This window comes from Balaenoptera physalus (genome assembly GCF_965194825.1).
Source record: "Balaenoptera physalus genome assembly, chromosome: 3".
NCBI lineage: Eukaryota > Metazoa > Chordata > Mammalia > Artiodactyla > Balaenopteridae > Balaenoptera > Balaenoptera physalus.
In genome coordinates, this window is record NC_138890.1 from 170,202,177 (window position 1) to 170,226,083 (window position 23,907).

At 38.7% G+C, this 23,907-nt stretch overlaps 1 protein-coding gene across 1 annotated transcript in view; it reads left to right on the forward strand.

The window, feature by feature from the left end:
- The window catches only part of SEMA5A (semaphorin 5A), a 537,896-nt gene extending 515,988 nt beyond the window's left edge, over positions 1-21,908 (forward strand). The window contains exon 23 of the mRNA XM_082454375.1: positions 1,442-21,908. Within this exon, the coding sequence (XP_082310501.1) occupies positions 1,442-1,468 (27 nt within the window). The 3' untranslated portion in view covers positions 1,469-21,908. The remainder of the gene's footprint in view (positions 1-1,441) is intronic.
- The last annotated feature ends 1,999 nt before the right edge of the window (positions 21,909-23,907 follow it).

The window sequence follows — 23,907 nt, forward strand, 5'->3', positions numbered from 1 at the left end:
TCCTCACATAGACTTGGTTGGTGGTATGGGGGGAAGAGGAGACCCAAACGTCACTGACCTTTGCACAAATTGGTTATTATTCTTGCAGATTCCAAACATTAGTCCATGGGATTCTCTTGATTGGAGGCTTATTTGGCCCATGCCTGCATCTCCCCTTAGAGCAGCACCTTGTTCACTCAACAGGCATGATACAGAAAAAAATGGAAACATACAAGACAGGACTTGGTACAGATAGAGGAACAAAAATTAAAAGTGAGACAAGCAGTACAAGAATCAGATTAGTTATGACAATATTTACCAAATATTGCATCTCCCCAGAAAAGGTCAAATTCCTTTATTCAAAAACCTATTTTTTAAAACAAGTTGTAGAATAACAAAATAAATCCAACAGTAAAAGCTCCATGAAATAACTCAGATCTGATATCACTGTTTCGAGACTCATGAGCAGCAGTTCAAAAGGCTTATCAATTGTGGAGATCAAGGGGCCCTCTTGGTCCTCCTCTTGTTTCAGGTTTCTTGGAATGAGACAAAGAGAGGCTCTTCAAAGGAATTTGGTGGAACCACCACTTGTCAAAGGAAGAGGTTACCATGAAATATCTATCTATATCTATCTATCTATCTATCTATCTATCTATCTATCTATCTATCTATCTATCTATCTATCATCATCTATCATATATCTATCCACTGAGTTTCTTATTTACTTAAACAAGGAAGATACATTTTTGTTAAACCCAATCTCTCCAACTAGGATTGGCAGGTTTTAAAGCTGGGGTGGTTAGGAAATGGCAGCCCTCTAAACGTAAAAGTGGCTTATCGTTGAGTTGCTATTTAATTTCAGTGGAGTTTCTTACCCTCCACCATCATTAATTCCCAATTCACTCTATTTCCAGTTAGATTCTTTCAGGCTAAGTCAACAAGATGCTTCCAAGTTACTTTCTCCAAATCACCTACTTGACCTATCACTGGCTTGCTGACATGGTTCCAGTGATTCTCAGTTTCCATGGACTAATTCTCTGTGTCCAAGCTCCACCTGATAGCTCAGATCTGACACATGCAGTCTTCTTTTCTGTGCCCTTCTGTCCCTGTTCCCCTCCAGGTGCCTCATACATCAGTCAGCGTGTTGTTCCCTTACACTGTGCCACGCGTGCCCTTTTGCTCATACTCTTCCCTCCATCTGAAGTGTTCAACACCCTGGGCTCCATTAAGATAACTTACACCTGTTCCTTCTGACTCAAATCAAAAGCTTCCTCTGGTTACTGATCTCAACAGGGGCATACAATAACCATTCTCACCCCTGAGTTGTAAGTATAGCTTGGTGTACTGGGATGAAGTTAAAATCCAGCATTTCTCAGTTGCTGACTCTGCCCTTGGGTGATTTGAGGTTACATCTTCATTAGTGAACTTGGAATAATATCATCTATGCTTTTCTCTTCCACAGATTTGTGAAGAGGATTCACAAAGTTAATGTTTAAGAAGGAACAACCTACACCAAGAAGTACTATTATAGGTAGTTACCTGTCAGGGTGACGTTTTGTGGTTATTTGTGTGTGCATTTATCTCGCAGATTGTGACTCCCCAGAGGAAAGACCAAGGTGGCCACAGCGATAAATCACATCATAGAGGAGTGTCTTGGACATGAGAATGCCTTGTAACAATCCCCTGTGTCGGTAATCAAGTCATAGAAGAATATTACCAAAAATAGCTACATCTTATACCTGATAATACTTATATTTTACACATGATAGGTTTCAGGGATGTGTATCTTTAAAGAAAACTTAATTCCAAATTATAGTTACAAAATGTTCATGATCATTATGAAAAAAGTGGCATCTGTAGCAAAATCAATGTAAAGTGTTTCTATGCTTTAAAGTGACCAAGCGTACAATAAACATTTTGATAATGATTCTTGGATTTTTGTCATCTCATTATTTTTCTCGTGGATTTCAAGGTAATACAATTTAAATGAAATAGAAACCTTTCTCCTCATAAAACAAAAATACTGTCGAAAATTGCATTCACCGTCCTATTCCAGTAACAACTTGATACCTCAGGTTATGCAGCTTTGGGGTACACTCCTCTCTTTTTTATGATGTAAGAATAAAATCGAAGGGCCTTGGCTTCTGTAAATTCTTCAGAGAAAAATAGAAATCCTGGGATATTGTATGCCTTTTGTTTCCTCACAGGCATGCGATCATTTATGACCATCTTCAAGCTTCTCTGTCCCAGGAAACACCAGCTGCAGCTGCACACATCTCGTTTTAACTCTCTTTCTAGACAGAGGTACATCCTTTACAGTCACAAAACTCTTGGGCATCTGATAGAACTCAAGATGACTGTGTTTGTCTCTAACATTTTTAAAGAACCAAGTACCACAGCTTGCATTGCCTTTGGAGCTAATCTGGTTACAGCCCCATCATTCCACCCCTGAGGAAACCGAAGCAGGAGGGCAAAGTGACTTTCCAGGTCCCAGATGTCATTGGGGCAGAGTCAGGGCTGGGATCTACTCTTCTTACATTTGAGGTCCTGGGATGGGGTCTCCTGAGTGTGCATCTGTCCTAACACACACTGTAGCAGCCTGTGTGGGAAGGTCTATGCCGGCTGCCTCCCTCCTATCAGTGTCGCTCAGGTCCCTAAGGTCCCCCCTCTCAGTTCAGCCAGGCAAAGGGCACAAAGCACCCTGAGCTGCATGAAAACACAGATGACATGCTTGGCACTGTCCTCACTCTTACGCTAGTTGCCTACAGACAAGACTAATCTTCCAGCCTCATTAAGGGGATGTATCAATACACCTGTCTTCTTGGGTTGTGCACAAATTCGTGGAGCTTTGCTGCACTTCATGTGGGTTTGGGATAATAGACAGAACCAGGAGTGCTGAAGCAGAGACGCCATCAATAAAAGCCTGTAGACTGAGCCAAGCATATTTTAACAAAAAGGCAGAGAGCAGATCTGTGGAGCACAAGTGTACATTATGACAAGTAAAAATAACAGCCGTTTCCACGCTCTGGAAAAAATGTCTCTCTTAAATATAAGGGAACTGTTCACCGGCAGCTGTTGCCCTGTTGAGGATGGGATGGGATTAAAGCATCCGTGAGGATCCTGGAACTAGTCCTTTCACAGTCAAGAAACCACAGTGGAGAATGAACCTCAGAGAGTCAACCCCCGTCATGGGGGCTGTTTGGGATCCGAGATGATCACAGACTCTGCCCTGCAGCAGCTCATACTTTATTATGTGTTTATGTAAGAACACCAGGGAGACATTGATAAGTTCCAGAAGAGTGGTAAATAGTAATGGCTTAATTCAGAGGAGGGCCAGCCAGCTTCCCACTGGGTCCTGAAGAAGGAAGGAAGGAAGATCACTTCTTCACATCTTCTGATTTCAGCAAAGTAGTATGAGTAGCTTATTAGAAGGGGCTAACTTATTAGAAGGGGCTAAACATGTGCTTTCTGCAACTCAAGTAGGGAAGAAAGTTCCACCTGTGCATTCCAAGTTCAAACATGAAATCATCTCATTTCTAGAAAGGCATTGCTTCACTTAAATGTAGTCACTCCTCACCCGAAAATGATTATCTCAATGGAAGTCTTGCGTGAGATTGTGAAGTAGAATACTTTGAAGTAAGTACGCATTGAATTCTTAAAATTGGGGAGTATATTTTGATTGATTTAAGAGATTTTAAAATTTAAGATTTTTAAATTTTACGCTGGATTTTAAAACAATGTCCTTAATTTGCTTTCTTTCAACATCAACCATAAATAATCTTTTCCCCAAACTTTGATGATCTCTCTCCCACTTCCATGACAGATGCCCATCATATTAGATGCAAGGACAAACACTGCTATAGAATTTAGAAAAATGGAAGAGTTCACTCAAGAAAGGACACAAGGCAGCCTTAGCCTGTAGATTATTTTCTCTCTAGTTAGCATCTATTTTTTCTCTTTTAGACTTTTTTTTTGTGCGAATGAAAGGATTTTATCTTATTATGTCCTTCACATCTAATGCATCTAACATAAGATATAGCAGGTCTTCCCTGAAAGCTAGATTCAGAAATTTTAAAAATAAACATGTGAATAAATAAATAGAATATTTGTTCCCACTTTAATAATAGACCATTCAATGTGTTGAAATCATATTATAAGAATTCTTAACTCCACATAATTTGAATTGTACAGAACGTGCAAGTTGATGCTTTGCTGCAACTGCTCTAACTCAGCTCCTTGTAGACACGTGGGACTGAATTGCCAGTGATGTGACTAGTAGTGGACAGTGTCCTGCCTTTTCGTAAATAAGGAGGCGTGTAGTCATGTTAGTTTACGTCTCTAGATTTTTGTTTAATTGAAGAAAAAGGAGAGCAGAAAACAGCTCTAAAAATATAGAAGTTTGGAGAGGAGTTTAGTTCGCTGGTCAAGAGGGTAGAATTTCATAACTATGAACTGGGTAACTTATGGGAAGCATGCGTGTTTCCACATGCAAAATAACAACATAATTATTCACAATAAGAAGGACACTGTTAGGTGTTAAAGAAAACTCATCATCACCCATTTGGGGGCATTATATGTCCAGGCTTGGCTGACACCAAGGGCATCTTGACTCTCACTCCATCTTCATCACCCTAAGTAGACACCCCAGGTGTTCAACCAGATCTTACTTTATATCACCGTTGCTAGTAAATTAAGATAGAGTGAAATTAAATTGCCCTCAGCAGAACACATAAGAACTGTAATTTCAGCACAGCACTGGAATTTATCCCCTGAGGTCCACTCTGAAAGAGTCTGTGTCTCATGTTATCGTCTATGGAAATGTATACTTAGTGCAAGTGAGGAGGACATCAAATCTACATGATACGTGAAGCCAGTGGATTAGAGAGAAATCTGTCTAATGAAAATACTAAAAAGATACAGTCATGAATAGCAGCTGACAAGTAACCACCGTAATTGCTGTTTGTGTTGCCAGTCAGATGACTGCATTGGTAATATTGGCTTCAGGAAAAAGCGTATGGTGACAAAAATGCTAAGTGACTCCAAAAATATTAACTTATTCAAAGAAATAAAGCTAGCCAAAGAACACCCTGTAATATGTCTTTAGAGGACTGTAGAATTTACATAAAAGCCAACTTTCAATTAAATAGTAAAAAAAAGATTATGTATTCAGACTTGAGTTCACTTTTCACACAGCTGCTAATTTCTGGTTGATGTGGAAATTATTTAGACTTGGTCTTAGAACTTTACTTATTTTTAAGACAAAATTGTATGTGTGGATGGAAGTGGAGCATAAGTGTCATAAGTATCGAGTTCTTACACAGAACACAGAGTCTAGTTAAACCTTGGACTTGGGGAGAATATGGGAACAAGTGTGAGAAAAACACTCTCCCCACCTCACCTCCACCTAAGAGATATAATGAATCTTAATGAAAAAATATCCTGAGAAACCCTGGTTATGGAAATTTGTACAATTTATTTACATAAATTTAAATAGCAAATACATATTGACAAAAGTCACCAATGAAAAAGATCAGCAGAGCAGGCCTGGTGTATATCTACTTGCATTTTTCTCTAATGAAAAGAAAACGTTGGGAGAAAATAAATCATATTCTCATCCTGAGCTCTGGCAAAATCATCAACATTCAGTAAAGTATAAAGAGATAAATTGTGAATGGTTACTAAAGCTATGTAACAAATACCCTAAAACTCAGCAGTGTGAAGCAAACATTTATTACAATCAGAGATTCTGTGGGTCTGGAATTCAAACAGGGACCATCAGGGACAATTGGTCTCAGCCCCACAGTATCGGGGTCCTCATGTGGAAGACCCAGAGGTTAGAGTCACCTGAGGAGTCATTCACTCACATGTTGGCTGGTTGATGCTGGCTTTCAGCCAGGGCCTGGGATTCCACTGAAGGTGAACTCTCCTTGTGGTCTCTGTGTGGGACAGCTTGGGCTTCCTTACAATATGGCAGCTGGCTTCCCAGGGCATGTTCAGCTTCTGCTCATAAGAAAAGAACTCAGACTTAGGCCTCACTTCATGTAGGGAGGCATTTTATGGTCTCCTGCAACTAGTGGGCTGCATTCAATTGCTGTTTCTCTGAACAAATTAGATGTGATCCTCCACTGCTTGCTTCTAATTCTAGAATATTTAGACATCTAAATATTTGGCTCCCCTCTGTAGAAATATACAAAGATATATTACCTCAATTTTGCTTATTTTTTTAACCTGTATTTGAGTGTGTGTACGTGTCTGTGTGTGTGTTTCCATTTTTTCTATATTTTTGAGTGGAAGGCAGAGTTCTTTGGGCATATTCTGCTCTTTTGAATAGAAGTCTAATCTTAGAAATAATGATTCACTTTTGGAAAGTAGGACAAAGGAAACTTTGAAGAGAATCTGAAAAATATCCTCAAGGGTTGATTAAATCTTCAAGGAAATTTCTTCCTCCTGTTATATAAGTACATGCACAGATTAAAGGACTAGCAGATTCAGTAATACTTTATTAGCAAAGCTCTTTTATTGAGTAAATTGGAGAGTAGTATAATTAATGTCTTAAAATGCTGGCTAACCGATTTTTAGGTTTTGGATATTAGATTTCGAATAGTACAACAGTGCAGATTAAGATATGGGCTTCTTTGCAGCATATAAATGAGAAGTAATCATTGCCTAGTGTATCATAAATGGTAATCCACATGTTCATTCTAAAAAGTCACGTTATCTTTTATTTTGATAACATAGATGTAGTAAAACAGCCAAACCCACACATATACACGCATAAACACTCACACTTACATATTCAATCACCTTAGAGCAAATGAATAACCACATGATTTTAGTGTTTGCATTGCATTTACAGTTTAGTTGAATTCAATTTTAATAGTTACAGCCAGTTAGTGAAGGCCAAATATCATGAGTCAAGTTTCAAGAAAGAGAAGACAAACAATCATGGAAAGCAACAAGAATCTTATGTCAATATGCAAAATGTTTGTTTTTAATTTTTGGAATATGAATTTCTATTAGATCACAATGAATTTTACCAAAAGAAGTAAGTAAAAAGTAATGACTCATTCTGTTTTTTTCTTTGTTCTCAGCAGTGAACAAAGCAGCAAGAGGATAGCAAGTAAAAGATGTTTAAATGACTCTGGAATAGAGAATATTCCATGGAGTGTAACTTGTATCATTTCAAATGGTCTATAATGGGTCCATTGTCACATGAATGAATGATTCATAGATAGTAATCATTCATGAATGATGAATAGCATAAATGGAAGGGAGTAATGCCTAGAAGCAAGCCTAGTTATAGCAAAGGTTAAATAGGTATCATTTTGGTTTTTGCAATGTCTGGTTTTATTTAACATCTAGTTTTATTTAACAAACTCACTTAAACAGGGGCAGAGGGATAACAGTTTAGGAAAATCAACAAATGAAATTTCTTTATCAGAAGTGAAAATTATAATAAATAATTATAAATTAAAAAATAAATATAAATAATTTATCAGTTGATTAAAAGTCCAAGTCAGGAGATGTATAGCTTCCAAGACAGAATGCTAAGTATAGATTGAGGGCATAAACCTCCACTATCACGTTCACTAATGCACTTCCATCTCCCAGGACAATTCTCGGCACCTAATAGGCATGTGACAAAATTACATTCAATATATTAATCAAACGATTGATTGGTGGAAGGATGCTGAATTGCAGAGAACATAGGTGCTGGGGACTAAAGTATGGTGTTGTAGCCCAGTACTGACACTAACCAGCTGTTTAACTTTGTAAATATATTGAGCTTTCTGGGACTAATTCTTAAAAGAGGAGAGTAGATCAGATGATACCCAGGGCCCTTTAAGCTCTTACGGAGTGAAATTAATAAAGCACCTAGGAAATACGACTTGGAGGTAAATGGAGACAATGCACAATCTTTGACAGGGACATAGTTACCTCCTCTGCTCCGTCCTGCAAAGTATAGTAAATGAGTAGCAGGACCACCAAAACTCAAAAGTTGTTCTTTAGCAGCTCCCATAAATGTCATATATCCTCAAATCCAACAAAGGTTAAACAAACTCACCTAACTAGGAAAACAAAACTGCTTTCCCTCCTCTTTCCTACTCTTTTCCACTCTTTCCCACTCAGGCTATCCTTGTCCATCACTCTAATAATAAAGGATAAAGTTAATTGATGAGGGTTTGAAGTAAGGGCCCTTGACAATGGAACTGTGAAAATAAAAAGAGAATATTGTGGGTACTCCAAGGCAGTAAGGCTCTGCCTAGCTTCTATATGCCAGCAAGTGGTTATAGCTAAGTGTTTTGCTTCTTTTCTTTTTTTTTGCTGAAGTTGCAGGGAAGGAGGTCTCCATTGATTGCCTTTTCTCTTGAGTATGCGGTCACATTGTCTGTTTCTTTGTACATCTGGTAATTTTGGATTGTATCGTGTGCATTATGACTGAGACATCGTAAAAACTATGAAGTCTGACATATTCCTCTCAAAAGTGTTGATTTAGTTTTCTGTTGTGACTAAACTCAAATTCCCCACCCTGTCTCCCTAGAAATGGACAGTAGCTAAAATCTCTGTTCTGTTCATTTAGCCTTAGATGAATTTAGCTTAGTCTACATGTAGAACTACATGTGGATAGTTCTGGAGTCAGCCAGAGATATGGGTAGTTTATATAGAGAATTTGGGGCTCTTCCACTGTGGCTTTCCCAATATCAGGATTTCCTTTCTCTCTTTCCAGCTTCCATGTTCACTTTGAACTCTGTCCTTTCATTTCTCAAGCCAATAAGGCCTTGTGTTTCCATCTGGGTTTTAGACACCCAGCATGGCCCTGACTGAAGCCTGGTCTCAGCTAAAAGCTGTAAAAAATGGGAGCTCACAGAGTCCTCTTCTCTTTATCTGAGTTTCTACTCACTGTTCCTGAGTCTTTTGAATGCTTTGCCATTCACAGGCAGATTAACTGAGCTAGGAATTGAAGCAACCACTTTTCCTACATGTCAACTAAGTACATGTTGCCTACACTTCTTTTCTATCTCAGAGATTATTTAAAATTACCACCTCCTACTAGGATATTGTTCGCTTTATCTCTTAACTCTTTGTACCCTCCACTCACATGCTTAAGAATGGGAACACTTGGAATTAAAGATGAGTTGAAACTGGCTAGATGCACGGTATAGAATTAACATCTAATATTTTTCATCCAAACTGGGTCACTTTTGAGAGTTAAGGAATGTTATTAATAAGATAACCAATGTAAAATGGCAATGCCTTTGGCAATTGTACTGATTAGGTTCATTTCTGGCTCTCCACTTTATTAGTTTCCCACAGTTGCCATAACAAAGTGCCACAAATTAGGTGGCTTTAAAACAACAGAAATTTATTGTCTCAAAATTATGAAGGCTAGAAGTCTAAATTTAAGGTGACGGCAGGGACATTTTCTTTCTGAAAACTGTAGGGAAATCCTTCTTTGCCTCTTCCTAGCCTTTGGTGGTTTTCTGGGAATCTTTGGCACTCCTTGGTTTGTAAATGCATCACTCCAATCCTCTAGTTTCACAGGGCATTGTCCCTGTGTCTCTGCCTTCACATGGACATCTTCTGATACAGTCCTACCTCTTTTTATGTTTCTTTTTTCCATTTACAGTTGAAAATTAGTGTGAATCCAATGTCAACACAATGTTTTGCTGATGTCAGTTATAGACAACCAAAGGCAGCTAAAGTACAAATTTAAAAGGTTATTTCTTCCAAAACAGTGTTTCCGAAAGGTAGTTACATTATGACTGTTGAAGTGGCCCGGTGATATGGTAATCCCAGTTGCAGGTTTACATTGTACATTGTACCTTAATATTCTCCAACACTGGTAAATGTAATTCCCAGTCATTTTTGATTCAACACTAGACTACTTTACAATTTAAACAAAGATGAATTATAGAGGCTCAGAACCTTATCTTTCTCAGTAAACTTGCTACAGAATAGATTCAAATGCTCAAGGAGTTTGCATGAGTTGAATATTTCATTTTGGCATCCCTAGTTTTTCATTTATAATAACTGAAGATTGTTCACATCAGATAAGAACAAAAGACTTTAACCTCCGAAAAACTTAGAAGTGTATAACAGCAACAGCATTCAACAATGCATATAATTAGAATATTAGTATGGCCCAATTTTTATTCCACTACAGCTCAGTGTAATAGCCCTCAGAATAACAGTATAATTTTATTACTTCATTCCAATAGTTTTCCTTTTCAATCTTCTGAAAGAATATCCATTTACAACCTACTTATTCAGAGCATTCACAAAGGTACCTCAAAGTCTGAATCTTCTTCACTAACTGTACTTTGAGCAAAGTTTTAAGTGAGCACTTTTCTCACTTGATTTTACTGCTGACATCAGAAATAGGGTCACAAACCCTTGCCCACAAGTGCAATCTGGATTGTGGAGTGCTTTCCTTCGGTCAGCTTATATTGTGTTATAAAAGTGAATTTGAATGCCTGGGGTAGTAATTGTGTGAGCACACGTGTATGTGTGTGTGAGTGTGTATGTGTAGATACAGACCTCTTCATCTTGTATTTTTATTTATTTATTAGAGGTAACATTGATTTCTAACATTATATAAGTTCCACTTGTTCAACATTATATTTCTAATTTTGTGTATCCTGAGATGTGCTCACCACCAAAATTTTATTTTCCATCTGTCACCAGACAGTTGATGCCCTTCACTCTTTTCACCTTTCCCTCCAGCCTTCTCCCTCTGGTAACCACTACTCTGTTCTCTGTATCTATGTATTCATTTTTGTTTGATTTGTTCATTTATTTTGGTTTTTTGTTTGTTTGTTTATTAGTTTTTTATAGTTCACATGTGAGTGACATCATGTGGCATTTGTCTCTCTCCTTCTGACTTATCTCACTTAGCACAATGCCCTCAAGGTCCAACCATGTTGTTGCAAATGGCAAGATTTCATCATTTTTTTTTATAGCTGAGTAGTATCCCATTTTATATATATTCTGCATCTTCTTTATCCTGGAAATAAACCCAAGCACATATAGACGATTGATTTATGACAAAAGAGCAAAGAACATTCAATGGAGAAAGAACAGCCTCTTCAATAAATGGTGTTGGGAAAACTAGACAGTCACATGCAAAAAAAAAAAAAAAGAAAGAAACTAGGCCGCTACCTCACACGGTACACAAAAACTGACTCAAAATTGGTGAAAGACTTGAATGTAAGACCAGAAACTATAAAACTTCTGAAAGATAACAGAGGCAGTACATTCTTTGACATCAGTCTTAGCAATCTTTCTAGATATGTCTCCTCAGGCAAGGAAAACAAAAACAAAAAGTAAACAAATGGGACTACATCAAACTAAAAAGCTTCTGCACAGCAAAGGAAACTATCAACAAAACAAAAAGACAGCCTACCAGATGGGTGAAGATATTTGAAATGTATCTTCTTATACTCGGAGAAATCACACATTCAGGTTACCTGTCTGGCCCTGTGGACATTTAGTTTAAGCACCTGCTACAAAAGTTGATTTAAACATCTTGAGAGAAAGACAGTCTCAGAGGGAGGATTTTCTACAACTACACAAGTCAAGCCTCCAGCAGAGGTGAAATTAGTGACCTTGGTTTCAAGATCCTTTTCAACGTTTAAATCCCAGATAATAAGCACAGGAATTTGGGAGGCAGCAGTGCATAAGTGTGCAGGACTTGGCTCTGGGCTCAGACAACCTGACTCAGCTCACTGCTCTTGCCACTCACTGTGTGTATTTGGGACACTTTACGTGAACTGCTGAAGACCCAGATCCTTCCTCTTTAAAATCAGAAATTGTGACGGCATCATTACTGGGGTTCATTTGCATGTGAAATTGCATATACCTAATAGTAATAGTATTCCTTCAATATTACCAATAATAATAGTAAGTAACAATATTATTGGATTATTGAATAAAATATAAGATGAATTAAGATGACTAAGTAATTAAGGCCCCAGAAGGCAAAGTTCCAATGAGATATATGAATACAGTGCAAATTATGTTTTCTCTTTTGCTTAATTTTATTATAATCATACTGAGAGCCTCTTCTTAAGTTTTGTGTTTGTTTGTTTTTTTTTGCCCAGGGTTGATTTTCTTAGTAAATAGTTGCTGGAGATTATGTCTGCTTATATCCTCAGTTTACTGGCTTGCAGTGCTGGCTAACTTTACAGGGGATTTGTGTTTCTCTTCTAAGACCTCAAGGACCAAACTTTCTAAGCTGCGGTCTGAGAGCAGGAGGGAACAATGGCTTTCTCAGGAGACTGGCCCTGTCTGCTTTCAGGCATGTCATAATAGCTGAGTAAATTGGTTTGGTCTTCTTGAATAAGTTCCTCACAAAGCTCCATAGATTTCTGGACTGAATCCCTTATGATTGTGAAAGTGAGTACAAATGGATTATTTGGCAATTCATTCCAGTACTTTTATGTGTTAAATTTGACTATCTACGCCTAGATTTTTGGAAGGTTTTCCTTTTAGCCATTTTTTTTTTTATGAAAAAAAAAAGAATACCTTTTTCTATGCTTTAGCAATCTCTTGGATCCCACATGCTTTCCCAAAGATAATCGCTGGAGACTCCACAGCTATGTCCTTCTAGCCACAGTTGTTGGCAGACTCAAGTAAAAATTCACTTGGGGCTCACCGAGTTCCCCAAGTGTCATATGCAAATGAAACCCCACTGCACACATTCCAGAAGATGCTCCACCTGTGACCCTGTCCATTCTGAATGTGGTTGTTTTCACATGTATCAAAGCCTTCTTCCAACTCAAAAACAATCTGTATGACCCTCAACTAGCCACATGACTCCCCACCTTGGGAAATAAGGTCAAAGATAAATTTGCTTATGATTTAATCTAATACACAAACCTTTTCTACTTCTTGAAGCCCAAAGGAGAAAAAGAGAAAACAGACAAAACAAATCACTAAATGTGCTTTTAATAATTGGTTCTAATAGTGTCAATTTAAGGTTGATCATCTTCACCAGTAATTTAGTTAAATGGTTCTTAACAATTGGCACAGAACTAGGTAGAAGTGGAAACAAAAAGGCCTGTAAATTAGCTGTTATTTTTGGATTTGGGAGACGCTAAGTGCCAGCAGAGGGAAGTCTGGTCAGGGGAGAGAAAGTCCTGCTCAGAAAGAGAAGTTATGGGACATGGTGATACATCTGAGACGATTAAGAGGAGTTTAGCTTTCCCTTATTTAGCCAGATTTAAAATGCTGGGATGCAAGGACAACCATTTTGGAAAATTAGTAAAGGAATAAAAGAACTCCACATCTATTTCTAGGTGTGTAAATTCGCTTGTCCTCAATTTATGCTACTAAACTACTTTCTGAAGAGTAAGTCTGGCTGTGTGCATATGGAATACATTCAATATATATCATATAATCAGATGATTTTCTTGTCAACATGAAACATGGTCAATGAGTTCCAGAAATTATAAAGATTTTAAAATAGATACTTTAAAGAGAGAATAAATTGGTTGTATTTTAAAGTGACTGCATGAAAGGGCGTATTGAGAAAGCAGAGTTTATTCTCACAGAGGGGTGGAAACGAGGCAGAGGGTTTCACAGTGGACTAAGCGGAAAGGAAAGTGCTCCTTTCAGGATGCAATTGTCATAGTAGTGGTGGGAGAGAATATAAATGCCTTCTGACACATCGTATTAGGACCTCCATATGAAAGAAAGATTATGTGTATCATCACAGATCAAAACTGTTTATTTTCCTGATGCAAAACGATTTAACACAATCTAAGAACATCAACTATTCTACTAAGAATCCTAATTTGTTTTACATTGGCAAAGAACACCAAAATGAGGAGATATGATGAAGAGAAGGTGAGCAGATTCATTTTCTTTATAAAAGAGTACAAACCCATTTTTCTAAATCATGACTTCAAAATTACACATGCAGACCCTTGCAGGGACAGTTCTCTCATGGCTAGAAACTGTGTGTAGGTGTATTTGTGCATGTTTTATTTTTTGTGATAGCTGCACGTGACCTGTTCTTTCCCCCCCACCCCCACCCTGGGGATGGCTCATGTATGCTGAAAGGACAACCCCTCAAAGGGAAATGTGTACAGCTTGTTATCCATTTGGCAGCTGGGGAAGAAGAGATGCTTATTAAATGCAGTTGAAAAGATTCTACCCAAACAGAAACCCAGCTCAAACTAGCTTAATGTAAAATGAGAATTTAATGACTCCCAGAGCAGAAATCTAGTTCGGGCATGGCTGGACCAAGAGGTTCTAACCTGATCAGCGGGTACTTCTGTTTCTCCATTTCTCCCCTCCCCTGCTTTCTGGATGCACATATACCCACATACAGGTGCACACGTGCACACACACACACACACACACACTACATACACACACAGGTATATACATTTATACATCCTATTGGTTCTGTTTCTCTGAAGAACCCTGAATAATACAATGCTGTAGACATGTGGACTTGGGTCAGCAGGAGATCTGCCTGGTCACGGGTACACGTGTGTAAATGGGGTTAATAATTCCTGCTTCACAGGGCTTTTACAAGGGTTAGAAGAGCCCCTGCAGATGAAGAAACCAACACAGTATCTGCTGCAGTATCAATAAAAAAATCTAACTCAGTTACCAGCACATGTTGGATAAATTTTTGTGTTTATAATGACCATCACTGGCTCCCCTGGGGTAGCCAGTGTCCTGTGGAGAAATTAGACAGTGTTCTGTTTGCAGGACTGCAGGAAAATATACTTACTTGTGATGAACACAGTATCAAGGGAAATGGTGATGCGGTATCTGAAGCCCTGCACAGGAGTGAACCTTCTCAGCGTTTCTGTAAGTCATTCCCGGTCCACATTGCACCTCTGGAGCCCCTTCTCTCCCGGTTCACCCCTTGCCATTCTCCCACCCACTCTCCTACCAGGACACCCAGAGAACACACACTAACACCACCGGCAGCTGTACTAGAGCTGTCCTCCAGGGGCTCATCTGACAATCCCGTGAGCACTGCCACACACTAGTCAGACAGTGTTTGGTGATTCCCTACTGGATCACAGCTCCCTCTTCTCAGACCACAAATATTATGAGTCTTACATATCTCTAACTCATATCCAGTGTTAATTATTACATCTAAAATAACCGTATAACTATACCCTAACCATAGCGGGAACTGCAGAAGACAATGTAATTAGTCTACCCATATTTATTACCCCTCTTCTTCCATTTCTAAGGAAACCTCTATGTTGTTTGGGCAGCCATGTGTCCAGCTAAAAAATCTCAATGTTCCAGGCTGCCTTCTAGCTAGGGGTGGCCATGTGACATAATTCTGCCCAATAAGAAAGAATCCAAATTTGGGGGGCGGGCCTTCTGGAGAAGCTGCTCCTTTTTTGATAAAATTGTCAGACTCAGCTGGCACACTCTTTTTGCCCTTTCCCACTTTCTTTTTTGCTGCCTGAAATAGACATGTGATGCCCAGAAGCACAGCAACCATTCCGTGAACATGAGGATGAAAGGCAGACATTAAGGATCACAGAACAGGAAGGTAGGAGGAACTTGGTTCTGAGGTTCAGTTTGGAGATACTCCTCCCAACCAGAATGCACCTACCCTTCTGGTGCCTCTGGAGAAAATTTAATTAGTCTATTCTCACTATTCAGTTTGCTATTACTTGCAGTTGAAGGAAACTCTGAAACAAGTTACAAAATAATATGAGGAGAAGTATCAGTAGAATTCCAGACATCTTAACAATCATCATGAAAAAGAGCAACCAAATGTGACCACAGGCACTTATTAGAAGATAAAACAAGAAGAAACACAGAACTAGACAAATATAAGGTAGCTACTATCTACTCATTTTTCCTTTATCTTACCCCGATTGCATTTAACCTTTCATACTTTCATATTTCACACATACACACACACATTTAGACAGATATTCACCTTATTTTAAAGTGATACAGTAGTCTCAACATGTTTTACTGGTTATTATGATTACAAGTTTGGTAAAAAGGAAAGAAATGTTAGAAGAAAATAATAAACTTTTCTGCAAAATCAAAGAAGAAATGACATGCCACAATTAGGAAGAAATAGCCTTCTTAGTAGTTATCTTTATTGTCAAATGGCTAGACTGAATGATTTTCTCTTTTGACCTCTTAATGGAAAATTGCAAGGATCAGTGAAAATTCATAAGTGAGGCATGAAATGAAGGCCATTTTTACCTGACTTAATCTCTTTTGGCAATTACCATCTTTGACAGTAACTGCATGATTACAAAATTTCTTCCTCAATTTGATCTATATAATCAGACTTCATGAGAAGTCAATATGAATTGATCTGAATGAATATAAACTGTTATAAATGTTTAATAGCTTAACTCATCAACCAAATCTTTTATCAGTGTTCTATGTGCTATGATCACATAGGAACTAATCAGAGTGGCTTCTGTATTCGAATGAGTTAAATGATTTTTACCATTCCGAAAGCAACAGGAATCAGACGTGAATACTCTTGCCATTTGGCCTTTTCTTTTTATTCGTACTTGCCTCCTTTTTTCTAAGAATCATGTGTGGGCGTTGAAGGGGTAGAATGTAGGGCAGCAAAGTGGGGGATTTTGTTTCTGTCCTTTTTTCCCCTGGAATTACAAACCCAAACCAATGTTCGGGGGATTTGGAACGAATACTGGATTCCCCTCCCCACAAATTGCAGGTGGCATTTGCCTCACTAAAACAAGCTGTCTTGGACAGATCATAATCCCACATATAAGCTTAGATTTCCCAGTTGCTCATACTGGGTTTTCTCTTTGCGTTGTCTGGTACAGGGAGGAGTGTCAGAGAGAAGGTACTTCTGTGATTTCTGATTCTCCTCCTAATAACAGCAGTGCCCAGGGCAATCAGGCGGTCCCAGGAAACCCCTTCCTCTTCAGGAATCTCAGAAATCCTGTGTGTGGGACCCCTGCATCAGGGGGAGGCCAGATGAAGGGTGCATTTACTTGTCATCTGAAGAGCAGGGGGTGCTGGGGTCTGTCAGCCCAGGGCCATGTGTGGCTAAGCAGGGGCTGAGCCACAGACTCTGTGGGAAGGTGTAGCCTTGGGCCCCATGTGGGACATGAGGGAACCCAGGTACCAGCAGGCAGGTCCAGACTTGCCTCAGCAGAAGCTCCAGGTAAGAGAGGGAGGCAGCCCTGAGACCTGTCAGCCAGGAGGCTGAGGGACAGGGGTTAAGGCCCAGTGGATTTGTGATCACCGCCAATGCCTGGAGAGCCCAGGGGCAAAGGGAAGGAGAGGAAGGGGGCTGCTTCTCAGCAGCTAAGAAAACAGGCGCTGAAAGCTGCGGGTAGTCACACGTGGAGGGTGGTCGCATCAGTGCTTTCAGACTCGAAGGAGCGTTGACTGGCTTCCAGATGTTTTTAAAATTCTGAGCCAGGGGTCAGGGTGTGCCCAGATGCAGCATTTTCTGAGGCTCTGGGATGCTGCTCTGCTCGTCACACCCGCACTGGGAGTTCAAGGTCCTCAGGGCCATGTGGGCTGGAGGAAAAACAGTGTCTGGGTGAAAGACAGGGTTTTCCCAGCCTGAGTCAGGGAGTGGGGGGCGGGGGGCGCCCAGGGAGGAGCCAGGACTCCTAGTAAATGCAGAAGGCAGGTCAAAGTGAGTTGGGTCCGCGGGTCCTTTAGGGGAGAATGAAGAGGGGGACAGAGGATCTTTTCTGCCAATGAATACCTCTGGGGACACAAGGCTTTCAGCTGGGTACCGAGATGCTTACACTCCATCTGTAAAGAGTGGATTCATTGAATTATTAGGATCTTTATTTTTTTTTTATTGAATGAAAGATTCTTTAAATTCTATAGTGCTTTACAATTTTCAAAAGTTTCACACATGTGATTTCATATAATCCCATAATGACCCTTTTTTCCCCACCTCTATATCGCCCCTCCCCGCTTCCCTCTCCCCACTGGTAAACACTAGTTTGTTCTCTAAATCTGTGAGTCTGGAAGCAACTTAAGTGTCCATCAACAGATGAATGGATAAAGATGTGGTACATATATACAATGGAATACTACCCAGCCATAAAAAAGAATGAGATTTTGCCATTTGCAGCAACATGGGTGGACCCAGAGGGCATTATGCTAAGTGAAATAAGTCAGACAAAGGCATACTATATGGTATCACTTATATGTGGAGTCTAAAGAATATAACAAACTAGCGAATAAAACAAAAAAGAATCATCATTATCATTCAAAGTTTGGAAAAGGAACGAATACTTTCTTCAGGGAGTAACTGCCAGACATTGAACCAGGTATCCTAAACCTACTCTTATCCTTTAGAGCCTGGAGAGAGTGATAGCGCCAAAGTCAAAGTCTGGGGAGACATATCGGCTGACTTTGCGTAACTCGGGCTGGGAGGGAGCAGTGCAGGCAGGGAGGCTGGGAAGGCCGGTTGCATCTTCCAGGTGAGGGGTGGAGGGAGCTGGGGTGAGAGCGCCCGGGAACCCACGTGGAGTCTGCCTGATAAGAGCTGAAAACAATCTCTTGCTTAGTCCAGATTTCTGCATATCCTTGTTTGTCAGCACTGAGATCACATAATTGTAAAGAAAGAGCTCTCAGGTATACCGGGGCCTGATGAGACAGCTGTTCTGCTCAGTTCTGCAGCCCCCACCCCCCCCCCCCGCCCCGACCGCCCGGTACTGCCCCTGACCCAGCCCCAGAGCAGGAGCAGAGCAGCTATTCATCGCAGTGACAGACACACCCATGCGGGAGAGATTGGAGGCACCGCACAGCTCACTATAAAGTCAGACTGCAATCCTCCCGCCTTGAAGACTGACTAAAATCAAGAACTCTGAGCTTCATTGAGAAGCAATATAGTGTCTGTCCTAGAATGAACTAGTAAAACACTCAAGGTTTTTCATCGCTCTGAGTAAGACGTAATTCATTGGCCCTATGACTATCTACCCAGCCCCAAAGCTGGGTCTACCGTGATGCTGGTATTTTATTAATGACAGTTGGTGACCTTCTACCATACCCTGAGCTGATTTTATTTGATTGTATTTTATATATATGTAAATAGACTTAAAATAATGTATAATTTGGGTATATTTTATAGGTAAAAAAATGTATTCAAAAGAGTCACATCAATTTTTAGAGTGTTTACAAACCAGGAAGTAGACATAGTATAAGGAAATGAGCCAAAGATAAAAATGCAAGCCCCAAATACACAAAGGGCCAAGAGCTACATGGGAAAAGATCCCAGTCTTATTGGAATTCAAAAATATAAAATGCCATTTCTCACTCACCACGTTGGCCAAGACAAAAAGAAAGAATAAAAATATCCCAGGGTTGTCAAATCCTGCCCTTTCGTGCACTTCTAAGTAGAATAATAAACTGACATAACATTCTCGAAGATAATTGCCAAAATATTTCAAGAGCCTTAAAAAGCGTTTGGCATTTACTTCGTCTGTGAAACACGGCAGGATCCCATGAGGCTGGGCAGTGAACCAGGAAGGTGATGTTTCTTCTCATCTCCATGGTGCCCGTTGCTAGGTTTCTGACTCCGGGTAGAACACAGTGCCGCTGGGAAAGGAGGACCACGCTCTGGGCGGGAAGAGATGCGAAACATTCATTGGGTCCGACTGCAAGGAGTCACTAGGGCCTTATGTACAGTAGTTTGAACTGCATGTTGGGAGAAATGAGAGCTATGATTGAGTTGGAGAGTAGTGGTGAAGAAATGGAGGGAAAAAATGTAGCAAATTTTCAAGAAGGTTTTGGTGTGAAATGAGGGGTATGAGGGTAACTGCAGGAATATATAAGGTCAAGGGCATTTTTTTTTTTTTTAGGAAGGGAGAATCTTGAGCATTTTAAAATGCTGATGAGGAGATTTAAAAAAAAAAAAAAAAGGTGAGGTTGAATATAGAGCAGAAAGAAGATAAATGCTAGTTCAGGGCTGCTGTGAATTGAGGAGGCGGCTAAGTGGATGAGCCCACAAGGTATCTGGGGAGAAGCTTGGCTTAACTCAGCAGCACCTGCTCCCAAGGACAGAAGGGGAGAAAGAAATGATGAATACAAGTGAAAGCACTTCTGCGTGGAACTGGTGATAAAAATCTGACATAGATCAGGCAATGGTTAAATTCCCAAAGATGCTAGAAAGGAGAGCTTCTGTAGAAGTGGAGTTTTAGGAGAAGGGAAAATATTTGCAATAACCCATAGAGAATGGGAAACTGAATTGGTTATAGTTTAGAGACTCAAATGGATTGGATGAGAATAAATTCTCATTCCATTCTGGGATGTTGATTTTAATCTAAAGATACATTCTCCTACATATTTGCTATCTTTACTGTAAAATAAACCATTGATTTAAGTTCGCAGAGTTTTAGTAATGACTTTGAATGAAGATAGAAAGAAAATCCCCTCTGAATATGATGTAGCTTCTGTGTCTATTGGTTATACCTTTTCCCATGTACTATTTTGGTAAGGATCTGGTAGAGTTTGATTTCAATACTGACTCATAAAGCTCAGGGGTTTCATAAGACAAATAGATAAGAGACCACAAAATGAATGAAAGAAGGAATGTACAATGATATTGTTCGGTGCCTACTTCTGATTTGGAGAAAAACCGTTTTTATTCCACATCATTCCATACTAAAAAATAGAAGCGAGAAGGGTGTTCAAAGGAATAAAGAAAAGCTAACTTTATAAAAGTATTACTCGTAGTATTCTAGTGAGAAGTATTGGAACTTGTGTGTACTCTCTACTTTATATTTTACTAGAAAAAAATCCCCATGGTTGATTTCTGATCTTTTAATACATTTGCTAATGAGTTGTACACTCATTTCAACCCAACTATTAACTAGTCTTACACTTTGGGTAATGTTCCAGCAGAAGTAAGCTTATAAATGAACAATGTTGGTATGGTTATAAATATAAGTAATTCTATTCTAATTTTTAAATTTAATTTCAGACATTTTACTTAATATAACCAAATGTATTCTAACTTAACTGCTTTATAAACACAGCTCCAGGCCAGTCACGTGGGTGGTTTACTCTGTACGGCTCACGTTCATGCAATCCCACACGATCCTCACGTTTCCTCCTCATCCTCTCCCTTATTCCTTCCAGCCTCAGTAAAAAGTAAAATATCAACATTGGGGAAAACACAGGAAAATTTACACGAGTTAGCAAAAGCAGAGTTAGCAGGTTCAGTAGAGGTTCCAGCCTGGCACAAACACTAGTGCCTTTTGGAAAAGGGCATTCTATATTACCCTGAGAATCAGGGGCCACAGATTATCGTTACTTGCTAGTTTCAAAGACAGCTTTCCTTTCTTTTCTATTGTAGTATACCATATGTACAGAAAAGTGCAGAAATAATAGATGTTCTATGTAATGAATTATCACAAAGTGAACCCACCATGTAAACATCACCCATATCAAGAAATAGAGCATTTCCAGCACATCAGAAGTTCACCTCTGCCCTTCCCTATCACCAGCTCTTTTCTCTTCTCTGAGTTGGAAAACACTATCTTCACTTCACATAGCATAGCTAAGCTTTAATGATTTTTGAAAATTTTATAAGGAAAGTCATGAACAGTAGTATTCTGCTGTGCTTTGCTTCTTGTGTGTTTGACATTCATTCATATTGTGTGTCCGTTCTTATCACTGTATAGTTCTCCACTGTATGAATGAACCATACTTTATTTAGACATTCTCCTGTTGATCACTATTTGGGTTGTTTCCAGGTTTCATTTTTCTATTACAAATACTGCTGTTATAACATTCTTATTCATGTCTCTTGGTGCACAAATGACAGAGAGTTTACAACCTGAATCCATGCTTTTTACTTTTACTACTACATGGAATTTAGAACACTTTATTTGCTTTTCTTTCATATTTTGTGCTATTGTTGCCATATATTTTAATACTCTAGATATTTAAAACTCAGTGACACAATATAATTGTTTGAGAAAGTCAATATTCATTTAGGTGTTTTCCAACATATTTAATTCTTTCTCTTGCCCTTTTTCTTCTCTATATCTCTGTCCTCCTATCTGGGATAATTTATTTGGTGTGGAGGTTGCAAATTCCACCAGTTTTTATTTGTCTGAAAGTATCTTTATTTTGTCTTTTAAAAATTAATGATATTTAGGTGGGGATAGAATTCTAGTTTGGCATATATTTTATTTCAACATGTTGATGATTTTACTATCAGGTAATCCGGTTTGCATTTTTTCAGTTGAGAAGTTCTGTCAAACTTTTTTTGTCATTGAAGTTTCTATGTTTTTTTCCCCCTCTATCCACTCTTGATTTTCTGTTTGTCCTAAATTTTAAAAGTTTTTACTCCAATGGGTGTGTTTCTCTTCATATTTTTTTTTAGTATATACTGTATATTGCTCATCAGTTTTTGAAAGTTCTTGTCATTTATTTTTTCCTATACAGATTTTCTGCATTCTCTTTCTTTTTTACTTCTGAAACTCCACTTAAACATAATGTTAGATCTTTTTCAACACGAACTATATTATCTTGTATACTCTGAACCATATTTTCCCTCAGTTTTAGTCTATTTTTTTTGACTTGTCTTTCCGCTTAATAATCCTTTCTTCAGCTCTCAATATCCTGTTGTCAAACAATCTATTATGCTCTTAATTATATTTATAGCATATACTTAATTTTATATTTTCCATTAGATTCACTTTTATGGCTTCAATTTCCTTATTGATAATCTCCATTTTGCCATCTAATTTCTTGAACATATTAATATGTGTGTATATAATTTAAAGTTTGTGTCTGATAACTTCAATTAAAATGTCTGGATTTCTCATGGTTCTGTGTCTGTTTTCTTTGTTTTCTATCATTTGGTCTTATCTCCTGGTGTGTTAAGTAATTTTTTAAGTTAATGCCACACATATATTTTAAAATGTTGTAAAGATAATTTGTTATCATCCTTAGAGATGATCTATTTTTACTACTGACAAGCAGATAATTCATTGTTAAGTACCAATTGACCATTGAGATTTTGTGAACTAAAAATTCAGAACCTAGTGGCTCAGAAGCAAACCATAAATTGAAACTGATCAGGGATTAACTAACTAGAGGCTGAGCTGTATTCTTCTTAAAGGGTTGGTTCATTTCAGTTTGCTCTTACTCATAGTATGTAGCCCTTTAGGATTTGCACTGAATGCCTGGGTTAATTGCCAGGCATTCTCCTCTTGCTGAGACGTGAACTCCACTTTTGGTGTCTCTAATGCAATGAGACTTCTGGAAGTTCTGCTCAGCTTCTTAACCTCTCAGCTTTAGTTACCTGATTGGCTTCTGAGCCAGTGGGAACTAGCCTTTTCATTTACAAATGGTTCAAGGGAAAAAAACATGTTTCATGGTGAATTTGCTTCTCTGCACTTCCTTTTATCTCTGGGATCTTGGCTTCCCCTGTCTTGGTAGTTCTACAAAGCCTTCAAACAGATATTTCCTTTTATTTTGTCAGTGTTCTTGGTGGGAGGGTTGGAGTGCAATAAACTAATCTTTTTTTTTTTTTTACATTTATTGTGCACTTTATTTCTATTATTATTACATTGTAATATATAATGAAATAATTATACAACTCTAAACTAATATATTGATACAATTATCAGAAGAGTACAAATCCACCGATAACTTGTTAGAAACCTAGCCAAGCCAACACAAAGTAATATAATGAAAATAAGTACTAATATTATTTAAATAAACTTGTGATTTTCATGTAGCTTTATCCTTAAACCAATAGAATTCACATGAATCCCCTGTCCCAAAGCACTGTGAGCCAGTGGGAAGAAAGGAGCAGTGAGGAGGCTTAGGTTACTGGGGGAAGAGACTAGAACATCTTGGCTTGAATCTCTCTCCCCCATGTCCAAGCTTCAAGTCCTTTGGGAAAATTATACAACTTTCCTGTCTGATCTTTTCCATCTGTGAAATAGAGCCCATAAC